Source organism: Mus caroli, chromosome 6 (genome assembly GCF_900094665.2).
Source record: "Mus caroli chromosome 6, CAROLI_EIJ_v1.1, whole genome shotgun sequence".
Classification (NCBI taxonomy): domain Eukaryota; kingdom Metazoa; phylum Chordata; class Mammalia; order Rodentia; family Muridae; genus Mus; species Mus caroli.
Genome location: NC_034575.1, coordinates 135394041 through 135421372, shown reverse-complemented (window position 1 = coordinate 135421372; position 27332 = coordinate 135394041). Strand labels below are relative to the sequence as shown.

The following is a 27332-nucleotide window of genomic DNA, read 5'->3' as shown; positions in this document are numbered from 1 at the left end:
GACCCCACACCTGTGCAATTGGTTGACACCACACCTGTGAGCTTTTCTAAGCAAAAACCAAAGTTTCACTTTTCTGGAGTGAGCTCTCACAGTTCCTATATTCCTTAATTAAGGCTGCCAGTCAGTAATAAATTTTTAGAAAGAGTGTATATTCACTAGACTTCCTAAACACTAGGAATTACATGAAGAGTAAATCTAGGAGTCTCTAGGTGTTTTCTGTATCTACTGAAGCTGTCTTTTCTCCTGTAAACCCAGCCTTTCCATTTGGGCAGGGTCTACACATCTAGCCTTAGTCTTGTTACATGTTCAGCTTTTCCGTCTGTCTGCAGATTAATATCCCATTTCCAACTACACAGCATGGGTTAGGGATTTGTTTAAAGCTGTTGACAAGCTAATTTACCTGGTAGGCTAATTTGTAACATTCATTTATACTAAGTAGATCATAGTTCTTGGGACTTCTAAACTCTAGCGTTTTACATCAGAAGGTATAGAAACAATAATTCTTGCCCATAAACACATGGTAGTTCATAAAACATACTGACATGCTTGGCTGGTCCACATGAGCCAAGGGTGGCTGGGATATAGCTGAGTGGCCTGCCTAACGTGCGCAAAGCTTCACCTTCCCCTCCCCCTCAGCAGAACCATGAAAACTTAAAAGACCCATGGTTAAGGGACAAAAGTGAGGAATCTGCCATGGGGCCACTGGGGAGTAGACACCTGGCAAGAACCCAGGCAGAACAAGCCCTATTTCAGGGGAGTTCCCACTTTAAGCTTTTTCTCTTTCCAAAATACCAGCTATAGATGGACTTGCATGTCTAGCAGGCTTTGTTAGAGCTGCGCTCTCTGCTGTGGGTTGCTGTAGTGAGGCATTTGTCTTAAAGCTGGATCTAACACTTCTAAACTGTTCCCTGGTTATTAGGAAACCAGGAGCTAGCTGTAGTGGGTTGTTCTGATGCTGCTTCTATTAGAATGCTAGCTATTGGCCCCTAAGGCCTGGTTGTTCCCAGAGAGTTTGTGGGCAGACCCAAGTGACACTATGTAGCCTTACTGTAGTGGTTTGAGTATGTCTGGCCCAAGGAATAGACCTATTTGGAGGTGTAGCCTTGGAGTAGGTGTGTCACTGTGGGCATGGGCTTTAAGACCCTCTTCCTAGCTGCCTGGAAGCCAGTCTTTTCCTGTTTGCCTTTGGATAAAGATGCAGAACTCTTAGCTCCTGCTGCACCATGTCTGCCTGGATGCTGCAGTGCTCCTGCCTCGATGATAATGGACTGAACCTCTGAACATGTAAGCCAGACCCAATTATATGTCATCCTTATAAGAGTTGCTTTGGTCACGGTCTCTGTTCACAGCAGTAAAATCCTAACTAAGACACTTGCCCCCTCTAAGTTATTCCTGATTGGTGAATAAAGATGCTTACAGCCCGTAGCTGGGCAGAAGAAAGGTAGGCGGGGCTTGTGGTTTCCAGGCTTGGGTCTGGGGGAGAGAGAAAGGAAGGTAGAGAGAAAAGATGCCATGGGGTAAGAATCTTAAAAGCATGGCCATGAGGGCTGGCTGATTGCAGTTAAGAGCAGCCCAAATGGAACATGGCAAATCATATAGTGAAGTTATTGGAAGGGATATAGACAAAATAGCATAGAAGACAGATATCTGCCCAGCTCTAGTGCTGATAAAGGCTTATTATAAATTAAACACCTCATGTGTCTTTTATCTGGGAATTGAATAATCAAAGGCTGGGTAGAAGCGCCCGATTGAGATTAAATGTTTCCACAACATACAGGGGCATGTGTGGTGGAGGCAGACCAGATATAGGGCTGAGAAGAAGCAAAACCAAGAGGGATATAAGAGAGGATGGAGAAGTAACATGGAGAAGAGTGGAGACCACGAGAGGAGAGGGGGTATTTAAGGATGGGGCAGAACGAAAGAGGAAAGGAAGGTTGCATGAAGACAAGGGGAGTCAGATATCTGGGACCAGAGTCCAGATCTTTCATCTTCTTGTTTCTGCCTGGGACATGGAAGGGGACATCTCAGAGTGTCCCCTATCCCCTTTGTCCTATTACTCTGTTCCTGGATATACTAGCCAGTCCCTCTATAGCTCACTTCGAAATCTAGCAGTAGGTTTTTGCAACAAAGACTTTCCATTGCTGTCATGTTTCTCTTAGTCTCTTCTTGACCAATTGCCCATTCCCCACACTCCTTAGTGGCTGTCAATAGAACACTTACTGGTGTTAGACAGAGTTTGGAACAATTAACTTACTGTGCCCTGAAATGACAATCCTTTCAAAGCTAAAAATAATATTTTATCTTAATGTTTCTTTCGAAATATTGGACAGATTAACACGTCTTGTTCTGTTTCTCTCTATCAGCAACGATGTCACCAGAGCCCCCTTGCCTTTTTGTACTAATGCGTTAGTGTTCTATCCGTGGTAAAGAATCAAGATTGAATTCTATTTAGAAAAAAAAAAAGTTTCACTTTTTATATAGACCACGGAATTTTAATCAAGAAAAGGCCTGAAGCTGATTAACCCATAAGCCTCTCACATGAATGGATGGTTACTTTCCACTCACCGGAGTCCTTCTCTGATGCCTTAACAGTTCAGGAGGCAAGAAAGAGCCCAAGCTAGTGGATTATTTTTCCTGTTTATTATGAAGGATTTCAGAAATAGTATTGGCAAAGTGTTAATTTTAGCATCAGCTAGAGCAAAAACCTTTCTCTGGATTAAATGTAGAACTTCAAAATATAAAATGGCCAGAGCCTTTGACTACACAAATGTGTTTCTGTATACATTAGATGGTCATCTGTTTGGCATGTTATATGACCTCTTGCAAGCTTTCTGTAAGTCCTAAAAATCCATCCTTCCTAAGGTTCCATATGGTAAGGACAGATGCTTTTCCTGACACGGCTTCTGTGATAAGCATCTTCAGTGGTCTCTCCATCCCTATGCATCAACAGCATAGCCTGTGCTTTTCAACACATACCATTCTCTTCCTCAACAATTCCTTCTATTTGGAAGCATGTTATCCTTTTGACCTGGGTAGCTGAACTTGAAATAGCCTTGAGTTAACTGAGACTGGCATCTCAGTAAGGGTCTGCCCAGATCAGACTGATCGGAGGAGGGTATGCCTGTGGGGAGCTGTCTTGAGTGCTGATTGCTGTAGAAGGGCCTAGACCACTGTGGGTAGGACAGTGCTTCTCTGGCTTCTGTGGGTTCTCTGGACAGGTGATTCCGCATAAGCCACAGCGAGCCAGCAAGCGGAACTCCTCCATGATTTTTGTTTCAAGTTTTTTGTTTGTTTTGTTTTGGAGACTGAGGATGGGGCAGGGGTATCTATCTATGTAGCCCTGGCTGCCCTAGACCAGCCGTGTACACCAGGCTGGCTTGGAACTCACAAAGTGCTGCCTGCCTCTGCCTCCTGAGTTCTGGGGCTAAAGGTGTGTGTCACTACATCTTGCTCCTGCCCTGGCTTCTCTCAGTCTTGTACTGTAAGATGAGATAAGCCCTTTCCTCTCCTGAGTTATTTGGGTCAGGGTGTTTTCTCACAGCAATAGGAAGGTTTCGATTGGAAAGTTAAGATCACCACAATGGATGGAACTCTGAGGGCAGCAGTGCTGAGGACTTACCTTGTCAGTTTCCTCTTCTTTAAGCCATTTTTACTCCTGAAAATTGAATAAAAAAAAAACCCTTTATCAGGATAAAAGATGGTTTATATGATTGAACTTTAAATTTTATTTAATTTAAAATTATATTTAATTTTATTAAATACTTCAGGCTTGTTAAATTAGTCTTCTGTCTGGGCAAAGATAACAATTTCTGGTTCACCTTAGGAAACTATAAGGTTACAAGAACACACTTGTGTTTTGTATTTTCCCCCTTGCTAAAAACTGAGTTCTACAAATACAGTCGCTGGCTCCTGGTGATTCCCTTAGTAGGATGTTTTATTAGTAACACAAGCATCCACTTCCTGACTTTCAGAGTCTATAGACAAGAGAGAAAAGTCAGGGGATAAAGAACCAATGCCAAGGAGGTGGAGGGCAGGATTGTTAGTGACAGACTGAATTGCCTTGCCTGTCATTCCAGCAGGCGGTGTGAATCGCGTCAGTGCTGGAGAGAGGGGCGTGACTTACACAGTTCTCCTACGTCCTCATGCTTTCAATAAATAGGAAGAAACAGACCTGCCACGTGGTTCTTTTTAGTTCATTAATAACCCATAAACTCAAACACAGAAAGTGTTAGTGAATGGGTCAGTTAATTACATCTACTTAGGGCTATTTAGAGTGATGGTGTTCACACAGCAGTTAAAGGACTCAGCTTGAGTCACCTGACACCAAGATAGCAGCTACTTGAAATACTCTGTCGTATTTTATCATCCGTATAAGTGGCACGTGTTACCTAACTGAACAGGTGATGAAATGATAGAAAATATTGCCATAATCCATATCACAGGTCTTTAAATAGTTTAACAAAGGCACACACATTTCCAAAAGTGTCAATAGAAAATAATCAGTTCTAGATACAAGTACTTCATGTGTCAAATTACATCAAAACTGTGGCTGTGTAGGCATCTCAGCTCCAGAAAGTCTTTGAAAGAAGGAAGCAGTACTCTTCCAAAGCCCTTATAGTACCTGGCACATGGCCATGTCTCCTGGGGTGTGGCAGATCCTTGTTATCCCACCTGCTAGATGCTTGTGCCCTTCAGGGCTAAGCATGGACAGTGGGTGGCCAGTGAACGATTATTATGTTGAATTGAACGAAAGGGTTTTAAATGCATATTATCCTCAAAACTTCACTTAGTGAGTCAGTTATGCAAATTTCACATCTTATATGGTGAGTGTGTATGTGCTTAGCATGTCTGTGTGCATGTGTGTGTGCATGTGGTCTCTGTGTGGGAGACTGTGGTGTCTGTGTGTTTGGTATAGTGTGCATGTATTGCAGTGTATGTGTGTCTGTAGTAGATGTGTGCATGTGATCTGTGTGGTGTGGCGTGTGTGTGTGTGTGTGTGTGTGTGTGTGTGTGTGTTGTCAAATTGTAGGAAAAGGCCTTAAATTCATATTATCTGCATAACTTCAGTTAGTGAGTCAGTTATGCCAATCACACATCCCGTGTTCTCTCTATTATTCGTGGTTTGAAGGTAGGAGCAGGACTAGGGAATGGAGGAGAGAGGAGTGTGGGTTGAATGCAGGAGACAAATATGCCGAAAGCATAGGATATACTTGAGAAAACTGTTTTCCTAAGAGCTAGGGCTGGCTCGGCCAGTACAAGGTCTTGCTGGCAGGTCTGAGAACCTGGGTCTAGCCCCGGAACTTAAGGCAGAAAGAAAGAACTGACTCCTGAAAGTTGTCCTCTGACCTCCACATGTTCACTGTGGTGTGAGCCTGCGATCATACCACACCCCCACACACAACCACACACAGAGATGTACACCGTACCAAACACACATACACACATGAACACACACCACACATACTCACGCATGCACACGTCACACACATGCTTCTTTCTATCCAGGCATATACACCCAGAGCACATGCATACTCACATGTACATACACATATGCACGTCATACAAAGCGTGCTCGCACACACACACACACACACACACACACACACACACACCATACTCTCCCACACACAGACCGCAAGCACACAGATATACACACAAACATACACAGACAGGCTCACACCACTGTGTATAATGAATGTGAACCAGTAAAAGGAAAAATTATTTATTGTTCTCAAACTATCTCAAGCATAATAATAACTTGGTCTGTTCCTGGGACTTGTGAGGTCCTGTGAAGTGAGGCCTCCAGGCAGTGAGGAAGCAGTCAGGGCAGGAGCTATAGAGAGGGAAGCATCCAGAGCGATATGTGGACTTTCTGGAGTTTTTATTTCTCCCCACTTCCCAGTGAAGATACCCCGTGTCCTTCCCACTTCTCTCCTGCTTGTCCAGCCTCATCTTTGTCTTTTGTTCTTAGACTTTAGAGGAAATACAAGTCTGCTCCATCAGTTAAAAAGCACTGATGTCAGGCATAGCTATGTCACTTAGGATGCAGGAACCTAGAAAAGCTCTGTGCTCCCTCCTTGGTTCAGCGCTCATGGTAGTAAGTTAATGTAAGGAATGCTACACAGCCCCTTATACCCAGGCTTTAAGAAAGCAGAGGGCCAGGTCAGGCGGCTGACAGCCCTGCTAGGGTCGGGAGACTGCGGGTGAACAAGAGCTCTCTGCTACCCAAACAGATTGTAAAAGGAATCCAACACAAAGAGGTGTGGGGGAAGAGATGCTGCCCATATCTATGCTGACAGAGGGAGCGAGCGAGCTGCTACTACTCCACAGCTCAGGAGAAACAAGACTCACGGAGAACAGATACACATGGTTTTTTTTCTACCAGTTCCATTTGTTACAGAGTGAACTTTCAATGTGGTGTAAAGTCCCACTGCATAATTTGCATGGCACACCGTGGCCGTGAGAGTCTGTGCGTGATGTGTGGCCACTTTCAATGCTCTACTTAGATCATGCAGAATCAGGAATGTCCCTGTTTCGGAAGGCTGTGGAATATGCCAAGATGGACTGATGACAGACCGCAGCCACAGGAAGAGCATCTTTCTGCATTTTTGAATGCTGTGCCAAATGTACTACTACAATGTGTGGGGAGTGTAAAACTCACTTATAAATGTGTAGGTTAAGGCTTGAGTAGCAATTTACACCATATATGGGGCAAGCTGATGTGCATACGTAAGGGCCAAAGAACTGAGCAAAGTTTATGATCTCATTTTTTCAGTGGTAAAGATTACCTAAGCAACCGAGTGAGTATTACCCATCAGACATGCACGCACGCACGCAGACTCTCTCTCTCTCTCTCTCTCTCTCTCTCTCTCTCTCTCTCTCTCTCACACACACACACACACACACACACAAGATGGAGAGACAGAAAGACAGACAGACAGACACCAGCATCATACACACTTCATTTCTCCCCCTTTATTTATGGATGGCAAGGTTAAAATCTCCCGTGGCTTAGAGAAACTAAGGTGGACTCTTAAGTTCTTTAGGGGCCCAACAGTCTTAAGAAAACCAACCGCACTACAGCCCACTCCTTAAAAGAGTCCAAGTCAATGACAGAGCTGTGGAATGTGTGGTGATTAAGACAAAGTGTGGAACCCTAGAGCCCTAGGTTCATGAGTGTAGCTGTTTCCTGTGCTAAATCAAAGCCACCATAAAACCTGAAAAAGGCCATTTGGTTTATACCCTACTCCTAACATAGCACACTCCAGCCATGGATACAGTTGAATACTGTAACTAAATGCCATCCATGCTTAAAATTCCATTTAGGAATCAGAGCAGAAACACAGATGTCTGAGTAGGGCAGAGAGAAGAAGCAACAGTGAATTTAGTTCAGAGTAGGAGATACCCTTAAAGAGTCCAGCCTCAAGGCCACTAAAGTCAGTAATCTCCATAGAAGCCAATCTGATAGGGCACTAGTGCCAGACACACATTCTACCACCATGGAAGGACTACATGACAGTCTCTGATGGATCTCTTGACTTCCTCTCAGTCTTCCCGAGGCACCCAAGGCTGGTAGCAAATCATAGGAGCCCATCTCTTCAAATCCATAGTTTTTGCTGGGAGCTGCATAATGCTTTGAAAGCACGTGGGGGATGTAACTATGCTGTTTGTGGCTGTGGTTAACCAGGTGGATGAAATACAAAGGCAAACACATCTGTAGGAGGCTTAGGGAACCTAAGCAAGCAGAGGGGGAGGTTCACAGATCGAGCAGTGGGGAGTTCAAGCAGTCATTTCTGGTTTGGATGTGTAGACGTCTTAGAATGTGACAACAGAGACTGGCCTCTTCTCACCTCAAGGCAACTATTTATGACCTCAAGATGTTCTTCTAAAAACAGTAGGGCATTTCGCCCCTCTGGACTAGGGTTTCACGCTACTTGATTAATACCGTTCATAGTGGACCTTGAAGGGGTTGGCCATCTGTTCATCAGCAGGTCCTTAAGAAAGACACACACATTGTGAACATTAGAAAATGAGAAGAGCTGAGGGTCTGTGCTGGGAAAGGGACACAGCACGGTTCACAGTCGCCCTTTAACTGAACCCTGTGGCGGATGCTCCAGTCACGACCTGCCTCCTAAGGACGGCTGGGAAATCCTTAGGATGATGTACGGGTGCTTAGCTGGAAGGTGGTGCAGGTTTCAAGGTCAAGGTGGACTTCACACGTACTGCGCATACCCAGAGACTATCTGATGCTAACTACAGGACACAATGAGTTGATGATGGTGAAGTCTTAACCTGAAAATTGGTGACGGCCTTGATAACGGTAGTGAACACCTCTGCAGTGGAGTACAGTTGGCCTTGTTCAAAGAACTTCCCTCTAGTATCTTTAACAAAAGTACGTACACATTTTGTAGTAGCAATATATACGGAGGAGCTCTTTTTCAATGCTTCTTCCTTTGCATCGTGGTAGCATAAATTACACAGCCTGTATTCCTTCTGCCCTCAGAGAACTGGAAGACTATTTGGCCAATGGGTTCTGTGCACAGATAGCTGGGTGAGATTCTTCATCCTTCTCTTCCCTTCCTCACCACTCTTTGTCCTCTCTGGCTCTTGGTGTATCTGTGTCTGTCTGCCCCTATCTCTCTTTCTCTCTCTCTCTCTCTCTCTCTCTCTCTCTCTCTCTCTCTCTCACACACACACACACAACCACTGTTTCATTCCATGAGATATTTTTATTCCTTCCACATCGGCTTCACGTTGCCCACATTGCTGGCAGCTGTTTATTATTATTTGCTATCTAAACAACCATGTATTAATACTCAAGAACAGGAGATTGTGTGTGTGTGTGTGCGCGTGTGTGTGTCTGATTTTTGTCAGTTTCCTGGAAGACTATTTCTCTGATGGTTTGGGGGTAAAATAATTTTGGATTCTTTGGCCTAAGAATTGAAGTTTATTTTCATAACTTTTATTATTATAGCATAGCAAAAGCCAAGAAAAAATGCTTCAATACTTGATTATCTATGTAATTTAGATAGTAAGAAAATAAAAGATTAAAAGAAGGTGCTTCTATTCTGTTCAGTGGAAAGAGGGGATTTTTTTCCAGGCTCAGAACCTGTATTTATTATATGATGGCTCATAATATCAAGACACCCTCTCTCCTTAAGGTAACGACTTTATCTTTAAATTATGTGTATATGTGTGTATGTGAGAGTCTCTGCACACTACAGGTGCCTAAGGAGGGCACTGGATCTCCTGGAGCTGGAGTTACAGGTGGTTGTGAGCTGAGCCCCAGCCCTGTGGGTTCTGGGAATTGAACCTGGGTCCTCTGCAAGAGCAGCCTTAGCTGCTTAGCTGAGAGCTCAAAGTTCTGTCTTCCCATCTCTAAAAGAACTAACACACTCTGCAGACTGTGGGGGTATTAGAGAAAATAATTGCACACAGAGGCTTATATGCAGTTAGATATTCAGTAACTACATAAGTGAGATTGTTACGAAAGCAGAGGTCTCCAGATTCAGAGGCTGCTTCCTGTACCTTCCCACATTTACCTCCTTGGAGATAAGGAGTTCTCTTTGTGGGTGCTGGGAAGAAAAATGAGATTCAATGATGGAAGGCCAACAGACCAACCCCAAGAAGACACAAATGATGAGGAACTTGGGACAGGAAAGCTTGGAAGAGAAGTATGGGTTATTTAACTGGGAAGGCACTTAGGCATCTGGGTACTGCTCACTGTCTCGATGCCTCTCCACTTGCTCCCTCCCTCATGGCATGCACTGAGAATCACATGAAACCCAGCAAGGAGAAACAAATCCCTTAACACCTTGTGTTTACTTTGTGCAAGCTGACTTTTAAAGACTGTGTGTTGGGTAAATAGTAAAAATGAAGTCACTTACCAAGGGTTAATATAAAATGCCAAAAGATAGTCAGTCCAAAGACATGAAGGCAGCAGGGTTAAGAGAGCAAACACACTCCTACGCCTGTGAGCATTAATAAACAGATGCAAAGATGAAACCGTGGTGAGGGTTAGTAATTCAGCTGTGTACAGATATCAATAAGCTACCTGCCAGAGCCAACCCACACCACAGTTAAAGAGTATTCTCCTGTGTAGGCTTCCACTGGAAGGCTTAAAGGCTACAATATTGACGAAATTGGCTTCTATTCACACCAGTCCTCATTGTAATCAGAGGCAACTTTGAACTCATTTGGCATCAATTTGTCTGCCATTAGGAGATCTCATTTTCCACTCGGTTCCCCGAGGCTCAGTAGTGCCCGGTGTGTTATTTTCAGCCACCATCCCTTCCAACCTAACCTAATTTAAGAAGCCAGGTGGGATAACGGCAGCTTGAATGAGTGGATAGAAGTGGTCAGGTTGCTTAGGTGGGTTCCGGGAAGGACCAGGCTTTTCTACCACTTGATGTGGCATCCAATAGTATTTTCAATTTAAACCCTAACCAGTTTCTAAAGCTATTTCTTAAAGCACCCACTCAATAAGCTACTTGGGTATCATTCATTCAAAATCAACAGATTGTCCATGGCCCGCCCGGGGTGTTTCATTGGTCCTTATCAGAGTGGAAGTAAAACATGAAGCAATCTTATTTTACTCTTATGAACATTAAATGTCTGATTGGAATCCGTTTTCACGGATTCAAATAGCATTCAAGTCAGAGCCGTTCATGTGGATTGAAAAATACCCTTCGCACCTATAGTTAGGGTTAAAACTAGAAGGAAACTGTCACCTTGTCACTTCAGTTAAAACAAATCCTCACTGAGATAGAGCATCTCACACCCTCCGAATATGCTGTTGCTGGTAAAACTAAGTTTGCTACAAGTTACAGGAGAATTTTCTTGATTTTTATAGAAATGGCCTGAAAGGAAATCTTTGTGTTTCCCCAAATTGGCCCATAAATCTTACAGATTGCGACTATCCATGAAATCCATTAACACACAGCTTTCTAGGGTCACAGATACAAATTGGGGCAGTTTCTAGATGAGCCTTACATGCCACTGGTTTGGGGACCCAGTCTTTTGAAGGGAAGAAGCAGGAGTAGGTGAGTCTCTCCATCTTGAGAAGATCCTAACACATTTGAACACACTTTCTCATGTTTCTGAAATTGTCAGCATCAAGGGCTTATACATTCTCTTTCTTCATAACGGGATTGATCATATTTTAATGGGGAAACTCTATTCATGTTAAAATTTTAAAATGACCCAAAGTGCAGTCATATCAAAGAGAATCTCATTTCAACTCTGTTTTCGACTAGAACAGTCATCACCAACACTCTGAGAGGCAGATTACATATTTTAAATAAAGTTCTTTACCCCATTGACTCTGTAGGATAAAAGTTCTGGTCTCTTACATCTGTGTCTCTAACATTGGACACTTTGGGGAAAGAGGGTTCATTTAAATTCTTTGATGGTTGCCTACAAACTACAGGATGCAAGGAACCCTAGTCCCTTGAGTAGCAAAGTTTACCTGATTGGTGATTCTCTTGGATATTCTGAACTGAATGCTAAGCTGGACAGGATTACTCTTTATTCACACCACAGTTCAGTACAACAGTGATGGAATTCATCTCTAGACATTTTTCTAATTTCTTAAACACCTCTTCCTTCTAGGAACTTCCTTTCCAATTGTAAATGACAAAGGCATCATAAAAATTTCAAATTTGCCTCTGTCTTTGATACAAGAGGCAAGACCCTTGGGCTGCACACTTTTATTTAATATTTGAATGGATGTGTTGGTTCCCCTGGGCCTGTGGCTGCCACTTGTTTATTGTGGCTGTTTTCCTGGAGCCCGAAGCACAGCTTTGGACCCTCTGCATGATGACTTTATTTTCCCTTTTTCCTCTACTTAAGAATCCCATTCAGTTTATAGCAATGATTCTGGCCCATGATGATCTAGTCATTAATTAACCACTGAAATAAAGGACAACCAGAAGAAAAATCACCTATGCCTTACAATAAAATCGAATTTGAAGCAAGTGCTGGCCAGCTAAACCATCTGGAGCCATGACTTGGTATAATACTCACCAACTGTAGGGAAGTTTCCCTTCCCTTTCTAAGGATGCAAAATTGACAAACGTGCCAGCTCCACATTCCCTGTTTGAAAGAGACAAATTCAAGGGGATTACTTGACAGAGCTCTTTGCCTGACACGAACGGCGGAGGGCCTTGGATCCAGCTTATCAGAATAGCATTCAAAAGGGGTCGGTGGGGTGGGTAATGCATGTTTTGTTTGATTCTCTTTTGCATACAATGCCAAAAACAAAGATAAAACACAAAGAAACAGCCAATGAGATGTAACAAATCAAACTCTTAGATCCAAAACAGTCATCCCACACAACCTTTGCCCCAAACTCTTCATGACCCTAATGTACATCCACGCTGCCATAGCTGACCCTAACACACATCTGCACGTCCATGGTTGACCTTAAAACACATCTGCACGTCCATGGTTGACCCTAACACACATTTGTACCTCCACTGTTGACACTAACACACATCTGCACGTCCATGGTTGACCTTAAAACACATCTGCACATCTATGGTTGACCCTAACACACATTTGCACGCCCATGGTTGACCTTAAAACACATCTGCACATCCATGGTTGACCCTAACACACATCTGCACGTCCATGGTTGACCCTAACACACATCTGCACGTCCATGGTTGACCTTAAAATACATCTGCACCTCCATAGCTGACCCTCTGCCATTGTTCATGCGCATGGTTCTTCACTGCATGCTTCCCCCGAGTTGGACATTACACCATTACTACTCCCACATTGCCTGCTCAATGCAGGTTACAGTCGCCGCTTCCTAGGAAATGAACTTTTCCTAGCTTCTGGGCCACAAAACTTTAGTTTTCATTTTCCTCCACTGGCTAGGTTTCACCAGTATTTTTCTGTTTCCTTCTGTGGTGGTTGAATAAGAATGCCCCACCCCCAGACTCACATCTCCCAATCCTTGGCCCATAGGGAGTTGTACTATGAGGAGACGTTTCCTTGTTGGAAGAAGTGTGTCACTATGGGGGTTGGAGGGCTTTGAAGTATCTTATGCTCAAGCTACACCCAGTAGGGCACACAGTCTCCTTCTGCTGCCTGTGGATCAAGTTGCAGAACTCTCAGCTCCTTCTCTAGCACCATGTCTGCCTGAAGGCTGCCATGTTTCCTGCCACAGTGATAATGGACTAAACCTCTGAAACTGTTAGCCATCCCCAGTGAAATATCTTCCTTTATTAGAGTTGCCATGATCATGGTATCTTTTCATAGTAATGAAAACCTAATTAAGACACCTCTTATTTTCTTTCTGGAAATAGGCAACTGTTCAACTCTATGTTTGAAGCAAATTTCTCAGATGCAGTGGTTACCAAATGGGCATCGATGTCTTCAGAAAACTGGTAGATTATTCTGCAATGTGAGGAAAGTCGTTGAGAATGGGTCTAAGGAAAAGGACTTGAGGCTTATCCTAGTGGTAGAGTACTTGCCTAAAATACACAAGGCCCTGGCTTCCATCATCACATCATCATCATCGTCGTCATTGTTATCATCATCATCATCATTACACATATACACACACAACCACACACACATCTATGCATACTCACACACATGAGCAAAAAACAGCGCTTTTCTTACCTGGCCATCTGCAGGTGCTTCTTTCTGAGAATGACAAGGGTCACTAAGAGCAGTCCAATTAAAAGTGTGCTGAGGATGGCCAGCACCGAGATCACCACCACGTTAGGGTTCACCTCTGTAACTAGAGAAAGAAGCCACGTGTTGCTATAGAACAGGACATGGAAAGCGACAGAGCCATTCGCAGCCTTTCCTCCACCTCTACTCCTAGGAACATTGAGCTTATCATGAAGATGATAATGACAACACCCACACTTGTCTAAGGGAACCATTGCCCTGTCTTATAGGGGAGCTCTGGGGGCTGACGGGTGGTCTTTAGGTGTATGGGGAAACTGAGTCTGTTTCCTAGACCTCCAGCATGCAGGACACTCGTATAATGAAAAGCTGCAAGTGTGAGAAGTATCAAGCTTGCAACTGTTTGAGAATTAAGACTCTAGCAGTCATTACCATGCATGCCCATGGTTTAACATGTGCAAAAGCTTCCAAGGAGGCAGGCTCTTATTTCACGCCCAAGACTTTAAAGTCAGGAAGCACAGCTGGGTTGTTTGCTCCCCCAGCAGATAATGCATAGGAGGGAGGCGTCATCGAGCTGCCATCTCTGGCTGCACTTTGCACGTTACCAGAAGCAGGCATTCTGACGGGCCGCAGCCATATGCTCAGAGGCTTCCCGCCTGCACAGACGCAAAGATTAAATCTATTAATAAGTCAGGGAGTTCTTAAGAGTGGGGTTGCTCTTGGGTCCCTTCTCTGATGAATGGTCTACTTATCCTGTGTGAAACAGGGAAAGGGGCTTGTAAAATGTCTTTATAAAAGTCTTCAAGGAGAGACAGGGGAGACACATGCCCTCCTTTAGAGGTCAGAAAGCAAGAGATGGCAGCAAATGCCCGCACCCCAGCACTTGGGAGGCTGAGGGTTAGGGTCATAGGGGATGTTTGGACTATATGGTGAGTTTTAAGTTAGCCTAAGCTACATATTAACCCATCTCAAAACCCCACAGAGCCAGTCCTTAAGGCCTTAAGTACTTGTTATATGTCACCTCTACTCAGGTTTGTGGCTGAGTGCTGGGAAGAAAGAAGGCCACCAACTCCATGGGGAGAACAGGCTGCCAACTCTATGGGGAGCCATATTTACCTCCCAAGCTTATTTGTTTACACGTGTAAGTAAACTGGACCAAAAAAAGGTCACCTGTTGCTCTTGTTTTCCAGGGTACAGACAAGAATTCAATAGGCATTAAAGTGCGTTTTAAAAAGTGTCACAGAAGCCACCCATGGTGGCATACGACTGTAGCTCCAGCTTTTGAAAGAAGGAATGATGCAGGGGGATTCCTACGAGTTCCAGGCCAGCCAGGACTATGTAGTTAGAGCATAACTCCACTTTACTCTTCATCAAAAACCAAACCAAACCATCCAAACAAGCAAAGAACAACACTCCAGCCAAACCCTGGAGGAAAGGGTCCTGGGCTGTAAGACGAAGGAGTGTTAAACATTGCCCACCTGTACTTCTGTCTCTTTTTCTAACAAAGGAAACGTCAACAGAAAGGCCAAAAGCAAAACAAAGCAGAGCTGGCACTACTCGTTAGCGTATCAGCCAATAAGCCTGCAGCTGGTTTGCAGACACAAAGGCAAACCCATTAAAGGGACACAGCATTTCTGAGAGTGGCTGTCTGCACAAAAGGGTCTAGAATTCCTGCTGCGAACAATGAACATGCTATACCACAGGAAAAGAACAAGAAGCCCTGTTCCAGACCCCACAGTAATCACCGATTTGCCTTTTAGCCCAGCTGAAGTAGCGGCTTTCTTGCTTTGATTTTAAGTAGGAATGGTAACTGCTATTGGACAACGGCCAGCCAAGGGCCTGTAGAGATGAGAGTGTGTTGGTCAGGACTGTGTCTACCCCTGCTGAGGAGTCTAAGGGTCACCTTGGTGATTTCTCTTGGAGGATGCCCTTTGTGTCTGGTGTACACCTTTAGGGCTTTCTGTATTTTTACTTCTAATTTTCTAAAGAACATTAAGCTAAAGCTGGAGAGACGATTCAGCGGTTAAAAACACTAACTGCTTTTTGCACCAAGCACAGATTTGTTTCTCAGCACCCACATGTTTGCTCACTACCATCTCGCTCCAGTTCCGGGGGAATCTGATACTCTCTTCTGCCCTCTGGCGGTGGCAGCAGGCATGTACACGGTGCACAGACATCCATGCAGGCAAGAAGATTATACCCGTTAACATGAACATAGGAAGAACCCAAATAGCCCAAATCTAAAATCCACACTCTTTTATCCTATATTTACATATCATTTTTAAAAAAATGCTTGAAGACAATAAGAATCTTTTTCTAGATGGCTAGTCACATGTTCTAGCCATGCACACTTTGAGAAAGGAGTCAAGGGCTCCCTGAACCTGTAGCTTGGGGTATTTTCAAAGGAAGACTGGTTCCATCAAAAAGGCAGGTTATATCTATTGAGAAGGAAATACTAAAAAAAAAAATAATGAAGAAACTTCGAAAGACCAGATTGCCTTAGTCTGTATCATTACCCATTGTGGAGACAGCTATGAACGTAGGGACACTGGGAGTGTCGTGGCTGAAGCTGGTGACACTGCAGTTGTAGGCAGTGGCCGGGAGGAGGCTGGAGATGGTCACCACGTGGGACGACACAGCTACTGGCTCCTGGGGATGGAGAAGATAAAACACATTTCACATCATCCTCTTGTTGGTGAAAGTATTCTCCATATTAAGAATGTTATGTTCAGAGTAAAAACATAATTAAAAGATGGAAGAGGTTAATAGTGAAAAACTCCCCCCTTCCTTTCTCTATTCCCTTCCATGTTACTCTGTCCCATGGAAGCAGCCATCATCCCTGAGTGTTTTTTCCCTTGTACCTAGTTGATGGGGGCATAAAGATGACGTCACGGCTGACGTCACAGCTGACATCACAGCTGACGGCGATGACTGATAATCCAACTTACACCACTCTGCCTATTTGTACTTGAATCATCTGTTGTCATCTTTGCTATAAGTTCATATTAAGCTGATTCATTCTTTTTAAAATGGAAAACATTAAGACTGCATGCACAAAGGTTTGTCTGTCTGTCTGTCTGTCTGGGTACTGCCTACACTCAGTGCCTGTGGAGACCAGCAGACGGTACAATCTCCCCTGGAAATGGAGTTGCAGATAGTTGTCAACAGCCATGTAGGTTCTGGGAAAGGAACCTAAGTTCTCTACAAGTGCAGCAGGCGTTGTCAACCTAAAAGCCATCTTTCCAGCTTCCATCGGAAGGAGGGCACACAAGTCCATTTAAAGTTCATCTTGCCAGCCTCCTACAGATGCAGGTTTCAGTGGTCTGTGGATTTCTCTGGGTGCTGCTGTGAGCGATGCTAAGTAAGCGTCATCTTGTAACCATAGAAACCCTTGAACCTGTAGTCAGTTAGCGCATTTATGTGCGTGTGATGGTTACTATGATCACCAGCCTAGCAGGACCTGGAGTCATCTATGAGATGCGGGATGGTGGGGTGGTGGTGGGGTGGGGTCGTTTAGATGAGGTTAGCCTCTGGGCATGACTGTGAGAGAGTATTGTGATTGGGTTAATTGACATAAGAAGATCCACCCCAAAGGAGGTTCTCTGAGCTTGGGCCCTGGACAGCATAAACAGGAGGGAACTATCTGAACAACAACATCATAATTCTCTGCTTCTGGATTGTTGATGCAGTGTGAGTGACTTCCTCCAGCTCCTCTGCCGGGACTTCCCCACCAGGAAGGGCCATACACTGAAACAATGAGTTGGAAGAGATTCCTCCTGGAACCTGCTTTGGTTGGGGGTATTTTATCTCAGCAACAAGAAAAATTAAAACACTTTGTATGGACACATAGATGCAGACAGACAAACAGACAGACTGACCAACACACACACACACACACACACACACACACACACACACACACACACACATGTATAGAAATATGCACTCATACATTCCTAGCAGTTAAATTACTCAGTCACCAAGTATACCTTTTTAATACTGAAAAATATTGAAAATTAACCTCCACAGGCCAGCTTACCTGTTCAACTCTGTTGTGTCAATGACGATTTTCCTGCTTTCTTTCTGATGTGGCATACTTTGTCTGTAGGCTTTTCCAATGAAAATTGTGCCAATTAGTTTTATTTTGCATTTCTTATCATGAGGGAGTTTATAAATTTTCCGTATGTTGAAGGATCTTTTGTTCTTGTTTTCCTATGTGTTTGTTTAGGGGTGTTGGTCTTCATCTTCATTACTTGAAGTGGCTCTTTATATATTAAGAACCCTACCTGTTTGTCTGCATTTTCTATTTTTATCACATTCATCCAGAGCATGGTGATATTAGGTGCTCAGAACCAAAATGATCTCATTTTTAAGAAGAGTAAATTGCTAATTTGTTGGATCCATGGTCAGACAGTGACACACACACACACACACACACACACACACACACACACCATGCACACTGTAGACAATGAGCCAGCATGCTACTCTTTTTCAAAAGAAGGTTGTGAGGCACAGCAGCTAAGCCAGATGGCAGCCAACTGCACTGATTTCCCATCCCACCATCACCTAGGGGAGAAAAGAATTACAGCAGGCAGAAAAAGCCTTCTGCTAACAGCACTGAATTGCAGCAGGTAGCTGACTAACCATTGTGTCTCTAATGGAAGACATCACTATAGTTACAGGGGAGAAAATCCATTCCTGGCAGAACAGTTATTTTCCAAAAAGGTTCTTAGAACAGAGACAGGACTGAGCTAGTCAGCACAGATCAAAAGAGAGAATTCGTAGATGAATGAGACTATCAAAGGGGCAGAGGAATCAAAGCCGATTATCTCAGCAATCAGTCTGAAAGGAGCTGTCCTCCCAGAAATCCTCTCCCGTCTCAGGCACAAGGCCTTCATTTATTGAAAGAGCATCAATTATTTATGCTGGAAGAATTACTCTACCCCCTGCAGTTTATGAACTCTCACCAACCTGCCCTTTTCCCTTCCTCCTTTGGCTTTAAAGCTCTCTCTCTCTCTCTCTCTCTCTCTCTCTCTCTCTCCCTCTCTCTCCCTTCCTCCCTCCCTCCCTCCCTCCTCCTTCTCTCCCTCCCTCCCTCTCTCCCTCTTTCCTTCTTCCCTCTTCTCTCTCTTCTTCTCTCCTTCCCTCCCCCTCCTCCTTCCCTCCCCCCTCCTCCCTCCTTCTCCCTCCCTCCCTCCCTCCTTCCCTTTCTCCTTCCTTCCTTCCCTTCCACCCTCTCTCTTGTGACTTAGCTACCCCCCCAAGGACTGAGTATCCACCCCTGCCCTCCATCATGACCTGGAATACAATAAAGTACTTTATCATTTCTGATGTTTATGACCCCAAAGCTTTAGCAATCACAATTTCTGAAATTTTTCTCTTTTAAAATTATCTCCACAATACATAAGCTCCCACTCTTCGCTGGAGAACATATTATCTCGACATTTGCATGATTATTTGTAATGTCTTTTAAAGTTTAAAATAAATTTAAATAAAAACACGATAAACAGTTCTTAACCGCGAAAGTAGACTTTAGGTGGTAAGGTCCTCATGGGCATGTCTCACAGCTACTGCGAATTTCTCTCTCTGCCCCTGCACCCCCAAATCCCAAGCAGACAGTTGTCATACGTTGTAGTTCCACAAGACAGAAGTTTTCAGTTACTCCATAGCCTTAATCAAAAATAATTCAGAAATATAGCCGAAGCAATCAGTACCTGGAGTTTGCCATCGTGGCCAGAGCCGAGCTGCTGACAGAGGACTTCAAAGAAATCAGCTACACCCTCCTCAACCCACAGCAGGGTCACGGACGTCTGCGTTTTGTTCACTGCGAAGAGTGACTTCGGAGGGGCTGGTTCTGAGGGAAAAGCAAAAATTTAAAAACCACACACACACACACACACACACCCTGTGCACACACTCTTTTAGTAGTAACAGGGTGGATGTCCCAAGAACTCACAGGCAGGTAGCTAAGAGCCTGTGTTTTACATTGCTTTTGAATCTGCCCATCCATCCACAAAGCCTGTCATTTACATCCAACGGCAGAATGTTTTGTGTCCTTCCCCACTTGTGTTTTTAACTTCTCCTTTTGGACACTTCTGTTTTCTGTTTTCTGCTTCAGCTTTGTGACCAGACTCTATTAATAGTTTCTGTGTCATCCATCCTGGAGCTAGTGTTGTCCTGACAACACATAAATTGTTGAGCGAGACACAAAATTAGGAGGAGGAGGAGGAAGAGGAGGAGGAGAAGAAGAAGAACAAGAAGAAGAATAAGAAGAAGAACAAGAAGAAGAACAAGAAGAAGAACAAGAAGAAGAACAAGAAGAAGAACAAGAAGAAGAACAAGAAGAGGAGGAGGAGGAGAAGGAGAAGGAGAAGGAGAAAAGGAGAAGGAGAAGGAAGAAGGAAGAAGGAAGAAGGAAGAAGGGAAATGGGAAAGGATCTTTTTTTTTCTTAAGATGATGAAGATTGGGCCTTAGCATCAGCCTGTCTTTTTTCTATGGTCCTCTTAGGTCAGAAGTTTGAATTCTTGAAACTTTAGTGAAAATTAAGAGAGATAAAACTAAACAGAAAACATGATTTGGTGGTGCACATCTTTAATCCCAGCACTTGGGAGGCAGAGGCAGGTGGATCTCTGAGTTTGAGGCCAGCCTGGTGTACAGAGTGAGTTCCAGGACAGCCAGAGCTATACAGAGAAACCCTGTCTTAGGAAACCAAATATATATATATATATATATATATATATATATATATATATATGTATATATATGAAAAAGATGATGGTGGAGAACCAGATGCTTAATAGCATATTAGAGCTAACAGTTTTGTCATAGACATTTTATCTTGGTCAATAAATGAATCCATTAGTTGAGGGCCCCACACCATGCTATCTGGACCACTTTCTGTTTGTTTCCAGTAATTGAATCGCTGGCTTAGTTAGCTTGGTCCTCTCTTCTAGTAAGTTCTTTACAATCTCTACAACCTCTTTTCTATTTGGAAATAGAATTCCTATTTCCGAATTTCTTCTGCTCTACTCATGCCCCCGTATTGTGGATGCTGTGGTGTGGTGGGCTCTGTGTGGTGGATGTCTTGATCTTTCTTGCTAGATCACCCAGCATGGAAACTGCTGAGCTAGCACTCCTGGTCTGATGGTGGGTCATGTTATCTGCTGACAGACCCACCAGACAGCGGCTGCCTGGACGTGCTGCATCTTCCCTGACTAGGCTGACCTGGCAGTGTGTTCCTCCACCTACATTGTCCTTTTAGAGAGTCAGATCTCTGCTGTGGATCTTCCATTGTTGTTACTTGTATGTCTTTATGCTTTCTGCTCCACACTCCCGAGTCTGGTCCTTAGCCTGCATTTTCACAGTGCTTGAACGTCCTGTGAAAACAGTTGACCTTTTCAGATCATGTCTGGTCAGATGTGGACTTCCTTTTTAGAATATCCTAATTATGTCCTGGTAAGGAAGCTAATACTTTAAGAATCCTTGCAGGTAGCCTGAACTTGAGTGCCAGCCGAAGGAGTTAATTTCCCATGAGGAAGTGGCAGGTTTAGGTGAGAGAGTTAAAGGGGAGAAGAAGTGAGTGAGCTTTAGGTAGGGAAACTCCCAGCAGATGCCAGAATCTCCTTTTCACTGGCAAGCATCACCCATTCCTCTCAGCAGGGCTCTGTCTCGCTTCTGAAGAACAGAGACAGAGGAAACCTCAAGTGACAGAGGCCACCGGCTCCACTCACATCTCTCACTGCCAACAGGATGGCGAGCAAGATCTAAGACCTGTGGTGGTTGTGACAGCTCAAAATCACATCTTTGAGTGCAAGCGTGCATGGTTGGGACAGTCCTGGATAATGTTAGGCTCTGCTTGTTCTCTTCTAAGAGTACATACTCCAAGGCCATGCACAGCTGTGTGCAGTCGTGATCCTAGCACTTGTGATGTAGAAGCAGAAAAATCCAGTTCAAGGGCAGCCTTCGTTACACAGTGAGTTTGGGGTTAGTCTAGGTTATATGAGAATGTGTCTTAAAAACCAACCTACTCCTGTCCCTCCCCCCCCCCCACAAAGGAGTTAAATTTGTTAAATTGCTTGCCACTCAAACACGAGGATCTGAGTTCAGATACAAAGTCAGGCAAGATGGCCTGTGATTCCAGCATTGAGGAAACATATACAGGCAGATCTTTGGAGCTTGCTGGAATCAGCAAGCTCTTGGCTGAATGAGATTCCCTGTCTCAAAAAGGAAGGTGGAAGGTAGAAGGTGATTGGGAAAGACATCTGAAGTCGACCTCTGACATCTACATCCCCACACACACACACTCATACACATGTGCGTGTGCATCCACATGAGGGTGCACAAACACAACACTATACACACACTGCTGTGAAGTGCCACATGCAGAATGTAGGCAGGATAGAAGGCAGCAATGCTAACTCGCATTTAATTCATACAGATCATGGGAGGTTCAAGCTGTTGCCTCTCTGTGGAGTGAGATGACCTCTGAAGTCAGGGCAGGCACCTAACCCTCTGTGCGTCACCAGAAAACCCTTCTTTCTCTCGGAGGTCACAAAGGGAACAATCAACTGCAACACTGAGTCTTGGAGCAGAACTTAATGTCTTTATTGTCCCAAATTTGTCTTTCTCTGCTAATCTATTTTTTCTTCCTTTCCTGGGGGTGGGGGGCAGGGTGAATAAGAGAGAGATCACTCCATCTTACAAATCACTAACATGCCTAGACTGCCCTTATACTCACGGCAATCCTCCTGCTTCAGCCTCTCAAATATGGGGATTCAAGGCATGAGACAGTATGTCTCATTTCCTGTGTATTGGGATACTGCTCACTGATGAGACTGCCCACTGAATGGTAGTTATGACTTCCTATTATATCCAAAAGGGTGGGTGCGCTCCCTGCTGTCTCTGCTTTATTCTATTTAACCTGGATGCGTTTTACACATGTGACATTGGTAGCAATGCTATAAAAATCATCTCTATGTCTGATGTGGAAAACCCCTATTTTCAACCTTCAGCCTCAGTGTGAGGAATTTCTAGAATGTTCTTAATGTGTAAAAATGCAAGTTAAGAGTCTTTCCCATGTATACTGAAATAATGTTTTGACAGAAGACAAAAACATTTTCAACTTTGCCAACGAAGTATCTCCCATATGAAGTGGAAACTTCAGGGTTCTTTGGAAAGTTGGTTTGGATGGTGTTTTGCTGGGGCACACATGTGAAGGAATGGTTAGCTGAAGTGGTTACAAGTGAAATACTGAGGCAGGTTTGTGAAGGAGATGTGAGCTGAAGCGGCCACAGCTAAAAGGAAGTTCTGCTAAGGCAAACGCGCGAAAGGACACGTGATGAAAGATTCTTTGCTAACAACGTGCACGTATTGGTCCACCTTGCATTGCATAGTTGAGCTGCATTTGCTAGGACTCCATAGAGAGAAGTGCACCAAGAAACATCTGGTGGCGTGTTGAAGTTTCTGGCTGTTTTCTTGGACTCGGGCCGATTGGCAGGGCAGAGTGATGTCAGCTGACACAGATGCTTGTGCTGAGGCAAGATCCGTGGAGGGCACGTGATGTGTGGAGACTGTAACTAGGGCTCTAGGGATAGCTATGAAGGCTGAGCTAGGCTTGCTGGTACAGCTAGCTGTGCAATGCTTGTTGGTCTTGTGTCTTAGCTGATCTTTGCTTTCCTGAGACAGGCACAGCTAAGAACTTCTTCTGGCATTCCTTCTGATAGCCCCTGCTTGACTTGAGCCGAGGCTGAGGCCTGGCTGTCTCTGCTAGGTAGTGTCCCCGCTATTGCTAACCTGACTCTCCTGAACTGGATTGCTGGTGTATCCGTGAAATGTTTGCAAGTGAATCGAGCTGCCATTGCTGATGTGTGAGCTGAACTGCTGATTTCCAGACAACATGGACGAGAGTTGTTGCTCCAAAGAACAGGTCTATTTCCCCAGTATCCTTTCTTTCCCACTACCTCTGGTGGGTGGTGGGATAAAAGGGAGGTTAAAGCATTTAAGAACCATCATTAAAAATAAGGATTGAAAACACTGAAGTTACACCCCATATAAGCCATGGAGGCCTCCCGTAGAAGCAGGATAATGCGAGCAAAGTCTATAGGAGAAAACGCTGCTCGAAGCAGGGGAGAGAGGAAGACAGCTGATATAGGAGGGAACAATTACTCAGGCTGAGTCGTGATAACCAAAGTGTCAGGACCAGTGTATCAGGATAAGTGTGTCAGGACCAGTGTGTCAGGCAGGACCAGTGTGTCAGGCAGGACCAGTGTGTCAGTCAGGACCAGTGTGTCAGGATAAGTGTGTCAGGGTACATGTGCCATTATAAGTGGATCATAAAGTTTGGAAAAGAAAAGTTTAACAACAGGAATCTGTCAGATTTGGGTTTATTTTAGACTTTATCTCATTGACCTAGGAAGACTCTGTTTCTGAATTTAAATGGAATTTGAATATTTTAAAAAAGAATACTGAAGAATATAAAAAGCAAACATTTAGCATCTTGAAAACGTATTAAATTTTAAATTAGAGGTTAAAGACATAGATTGGTGGTTAAGAGCACCGGTTGCTCTTCCGAGGACTCAGGTTTAACCCCCGCACTCTCATGGAGGCTCACAACTGCCTGCAACTTCAATATTGAAGGGTCTGACACTTTCATCCTCTGCAGGCACCAGGCATGCATGTGGGGCTGACATGCATGTGGGCAAAACACCAATCAAACAAACAAACCAACAAACTTATTTACAATGTGGGCTGGGGAGAATATTCATTAACATACCAAATATGTTCTAAAAATTCCTGTCCAAGAACAAACTATGTCTTTCAGAATTTTTCACTCACATCAAAGTTTTCGTAACTGAAACTAAGATTCTCAAGCTGATGTCCTAAGATCTAGTTTCCAAAACGGGAAGAGAAAGCCACAGAGTGGGTGGGTGTGGTTCCTAACATGTCTGCCGTAAAATTCCTTAAGTCAGTAAAACGTGAGAAGCAGACACATAGAAAGTGCAGGCCATGGGTAGAGAAACAAGAAAACCCCAAATTCACTGACAACAGTAGGCACAGTTAAATTCAGGATGCTCTAAGTATGTGTTAGTGGCGTGTAAATCACGTGCATATGAAGATTAAAAGTCAAAACAGGTTGGAATACAGTTAGGTTGGTTAAGTGCCTAACATGCCTGGGGCCCTGGCTTTGATCCTCTGCACCACATACATTTGGGTTATTACTCCTACAATCCTCCTACTTGAGATGTGTGGGAGATAGGGTCAGCTCAAGGACAGTCATGGCTGCATAGCAACTTCAAGACCAGCTTAGGCTACTTAGGATTCTGTCTCAAAACAAAACTATTCAAAAGTAAGACATATCAAGGCAAGAATAGCTATAAGAATTTAGGGAGAGATATGAACTATAAAAACGATATAAATTGTCACAACAATCCACAGTGGGAGGGGAGTAGGGTAAACTCATGTATGTGCATATAAGCATATATATTTATTTTATTGCATTATGTTGGTGATGGTATTGTTGAACTTGGGACCTTGTGTATGTTAAGCAAGCGCCTACATCTCAGGCCTGCCTATGTATTCATGTATGTATGTATGTATGTATGTATGTATGTATATGTAAATGGTAAGAATCATAAAACTTGTATGTGCACACAACGTCTCAGGTAGTCAAAGCAATGTTGATAACAACAACAACAACAAAAAAGTAAAGAAGCTGGAAGCATTGTGCTCTTTGATTTCAAAATATACTACAAAGCCATGGCAGCCAAAGCAACAGAGAAATGGTATAACTGTCAATAGCACAGCCAATGGATCCAAACAGAGGGCCCAGAACGTAAGCCCAATACTGACAACCAGTGGACTCTTGGCCGATGCAGTTTCTTTTTTTCTTTTTGACTCAGAAAAGGAGCAGAGACCTACTATTGTCAATGGAACTTGGATTAAGTTACTCTCTTATCTTTCTCATGGAAGTCTTGGTGGCTATGTGGATTTGATCCCTTGCATCACACTCATTTGTGGCTTCCCTCCTGCAGACTCCCTACTTGAGATGTGTAGGAGACAGGATCAGCTCGAGGATAGTCTTGGCTGCACAGTGAACACAGTTTCTGCCAGTCTCCTTCATTATCGGATGAAATAAATGTATAGCTTTAGAAAAATCAATAAGAAGGTATAGGCCTCTGTCCCCAGCTCCAGGCTCTGTATGTGTGAGGGTAATCACGCCACTGGGCTCCAGCTAGCTTACAGGGGAACCACATGTTGCTAAGTGCTGATTCTCCTGGAAGGCAAGCTGGGAATTTCTCTTCTTTGTATGTGGTCTGGGTAAAGCAGAACTTGGCAACGGTGGTTTACAAGGGTGGAGTTGGGTTTTCCCTTCCTTCATTGGCTGCTCTGTGCCACCCTCTCTTTCTTCTCTGTTCTTCTCTTTCTTCTCTCTGTTCAGTCTCTGGGTGTTGGGATGTGGGCCACACCCAGGCCTTCACATGTTAGTTTCTAATTGGTACTTGGTGCTCTAATTCAGACATCCCAGACCAGAAGTTCCCTGTGATCTCTGGACACAGATTGACCATCTCTTTGCGGGACACCTGCACTTTCATTTTCTGTAGTTTTCAAATCCTTTTTTTTTTAAGTTAAAGGAACCATGGGCTCTTAACACCCCTCCCCATTAACCCTTTAATCACAGATCCTGCTTGTCTCTGTGTCTCCCTGAGTGACACACCATAAAACAGAGTTGCTCAAGAGCCAAGCTGAGGACTTATTCTTATTTCTCTTTCTTTCACTACCTACATTTGTCCAAAAAGAAAGTTCTGGAGCCTCAATCTACAAAATACCTCCCAAATCCTGTTCAAATCTCTCCATTTCTGTTAGAGCCACCTCCCTTAAAGTCGCCCTTACTTCTCGTTGGATTTGACTGAATCACAGTGCTCTTCTCCTTCTTCGGATCACTAACCTCTCACAGAGAATCCCCTGCTTTCATTGTTGGCCCAACTACACTTTCTTTTAAATCCTGACATTTGTGTGTGTGCATGTATGTGTATGTATGTGTGTGCACAAGTATGTATGTGTGTATGTGCATGTGTACATATGTGTGCATGTGTATATGTGTATGTGCATGAATATATGCATGTGTGTATATATGTGTATGCATGTGTATGTATACATGCATGTGTATATGTGTGTGTATGTATGCATGTGTGTATTTGTGTGTGTATGTGCATGTATGCATGTGTGTGTTTGCTGTGCATGTGTATTCTATGTATGTGCATACATGTGTGTATATGTGTATTTTTCTTGTGCATGTGTGTATGCATTGTATTGTGTATAAGTATGTACATACATGCATGTATGTGTGTGTTTGTTGTGAATGTGTGTATGCATGTGTATTGTATGTGTGTATATGTGTGTATGTGTTTTTGCGTATGCATGCGTGTGTGTGTGTGTGTGTGTGTGTGTGTGTGCCTACCATGTGCCATGCACTTGTGTGGTGGTCAGCTTTTGGGAATTGGTTCTTTCTTTCCATCATGTGTGTCTCAAGGATGTAACTCGGGTCATCATGCTGGCAGGAAGCACCGAACTGTCAGCGTGGCTCCCTCATTGCATTCTAATGTGACACCAGAATAAGCTCATCTCCAGTAGAAATCGTACACGCCTTTCTATTTCATAATATTAAACAGTTTTCAAGGAATTAGGC

The 27332-nt window shown here is 43.8% G+C and overlaps 1 protein-coding gene across 4 annotated transcripts in view; it reads right to left on the bottom strand.

Moving 5' to 3' along the window:
• Ptpro (protein tyrosine phosphatase receptor type O) overlaps window positions 1–27332 on the bottom strand; it is a 207381-nt gene that overhangs the window by 31661 nt on the left and 148388 nt on the right. The window contains exons 1-7 of one of the 4 annotated variants that reach the window (XM_021164483.2): window positions 19604–19714; window positions 19362–19501; window positions 16161–16293; window positions 13633–13753; window positions 12025–12093; window positions 9888–9971; window positions 3620–3655 (exon numbers count right to left, since the gene is read on the bottom strand). In XM_021164483.2, coding sequence (XP_021020142.1) covers window positions 3620–3655; window positions 9888–9971; window positions 12025–12093; window positions 13633–13753; window positions 16161–16164 — 314 coding nt within the window. In that variant the 5' untranslated portion in view covers window positions 16165–16293; window positions 19362–19501; window positions 19604–19714. Of the gene's footprint in view, window positions 1–3619; window positions 3656–9887; window positions 9972–12024; window positions 12094–13632; window positions 13754–16160; window positions 16294–19361; window positions 19502–19603; window positions 19715–27332 lie in introns of those variants that run through there. The other 3 variants (XM_021164481.2, XM_021164484.2, XM_021164482.2) reach the window with 3 other exon arrangements.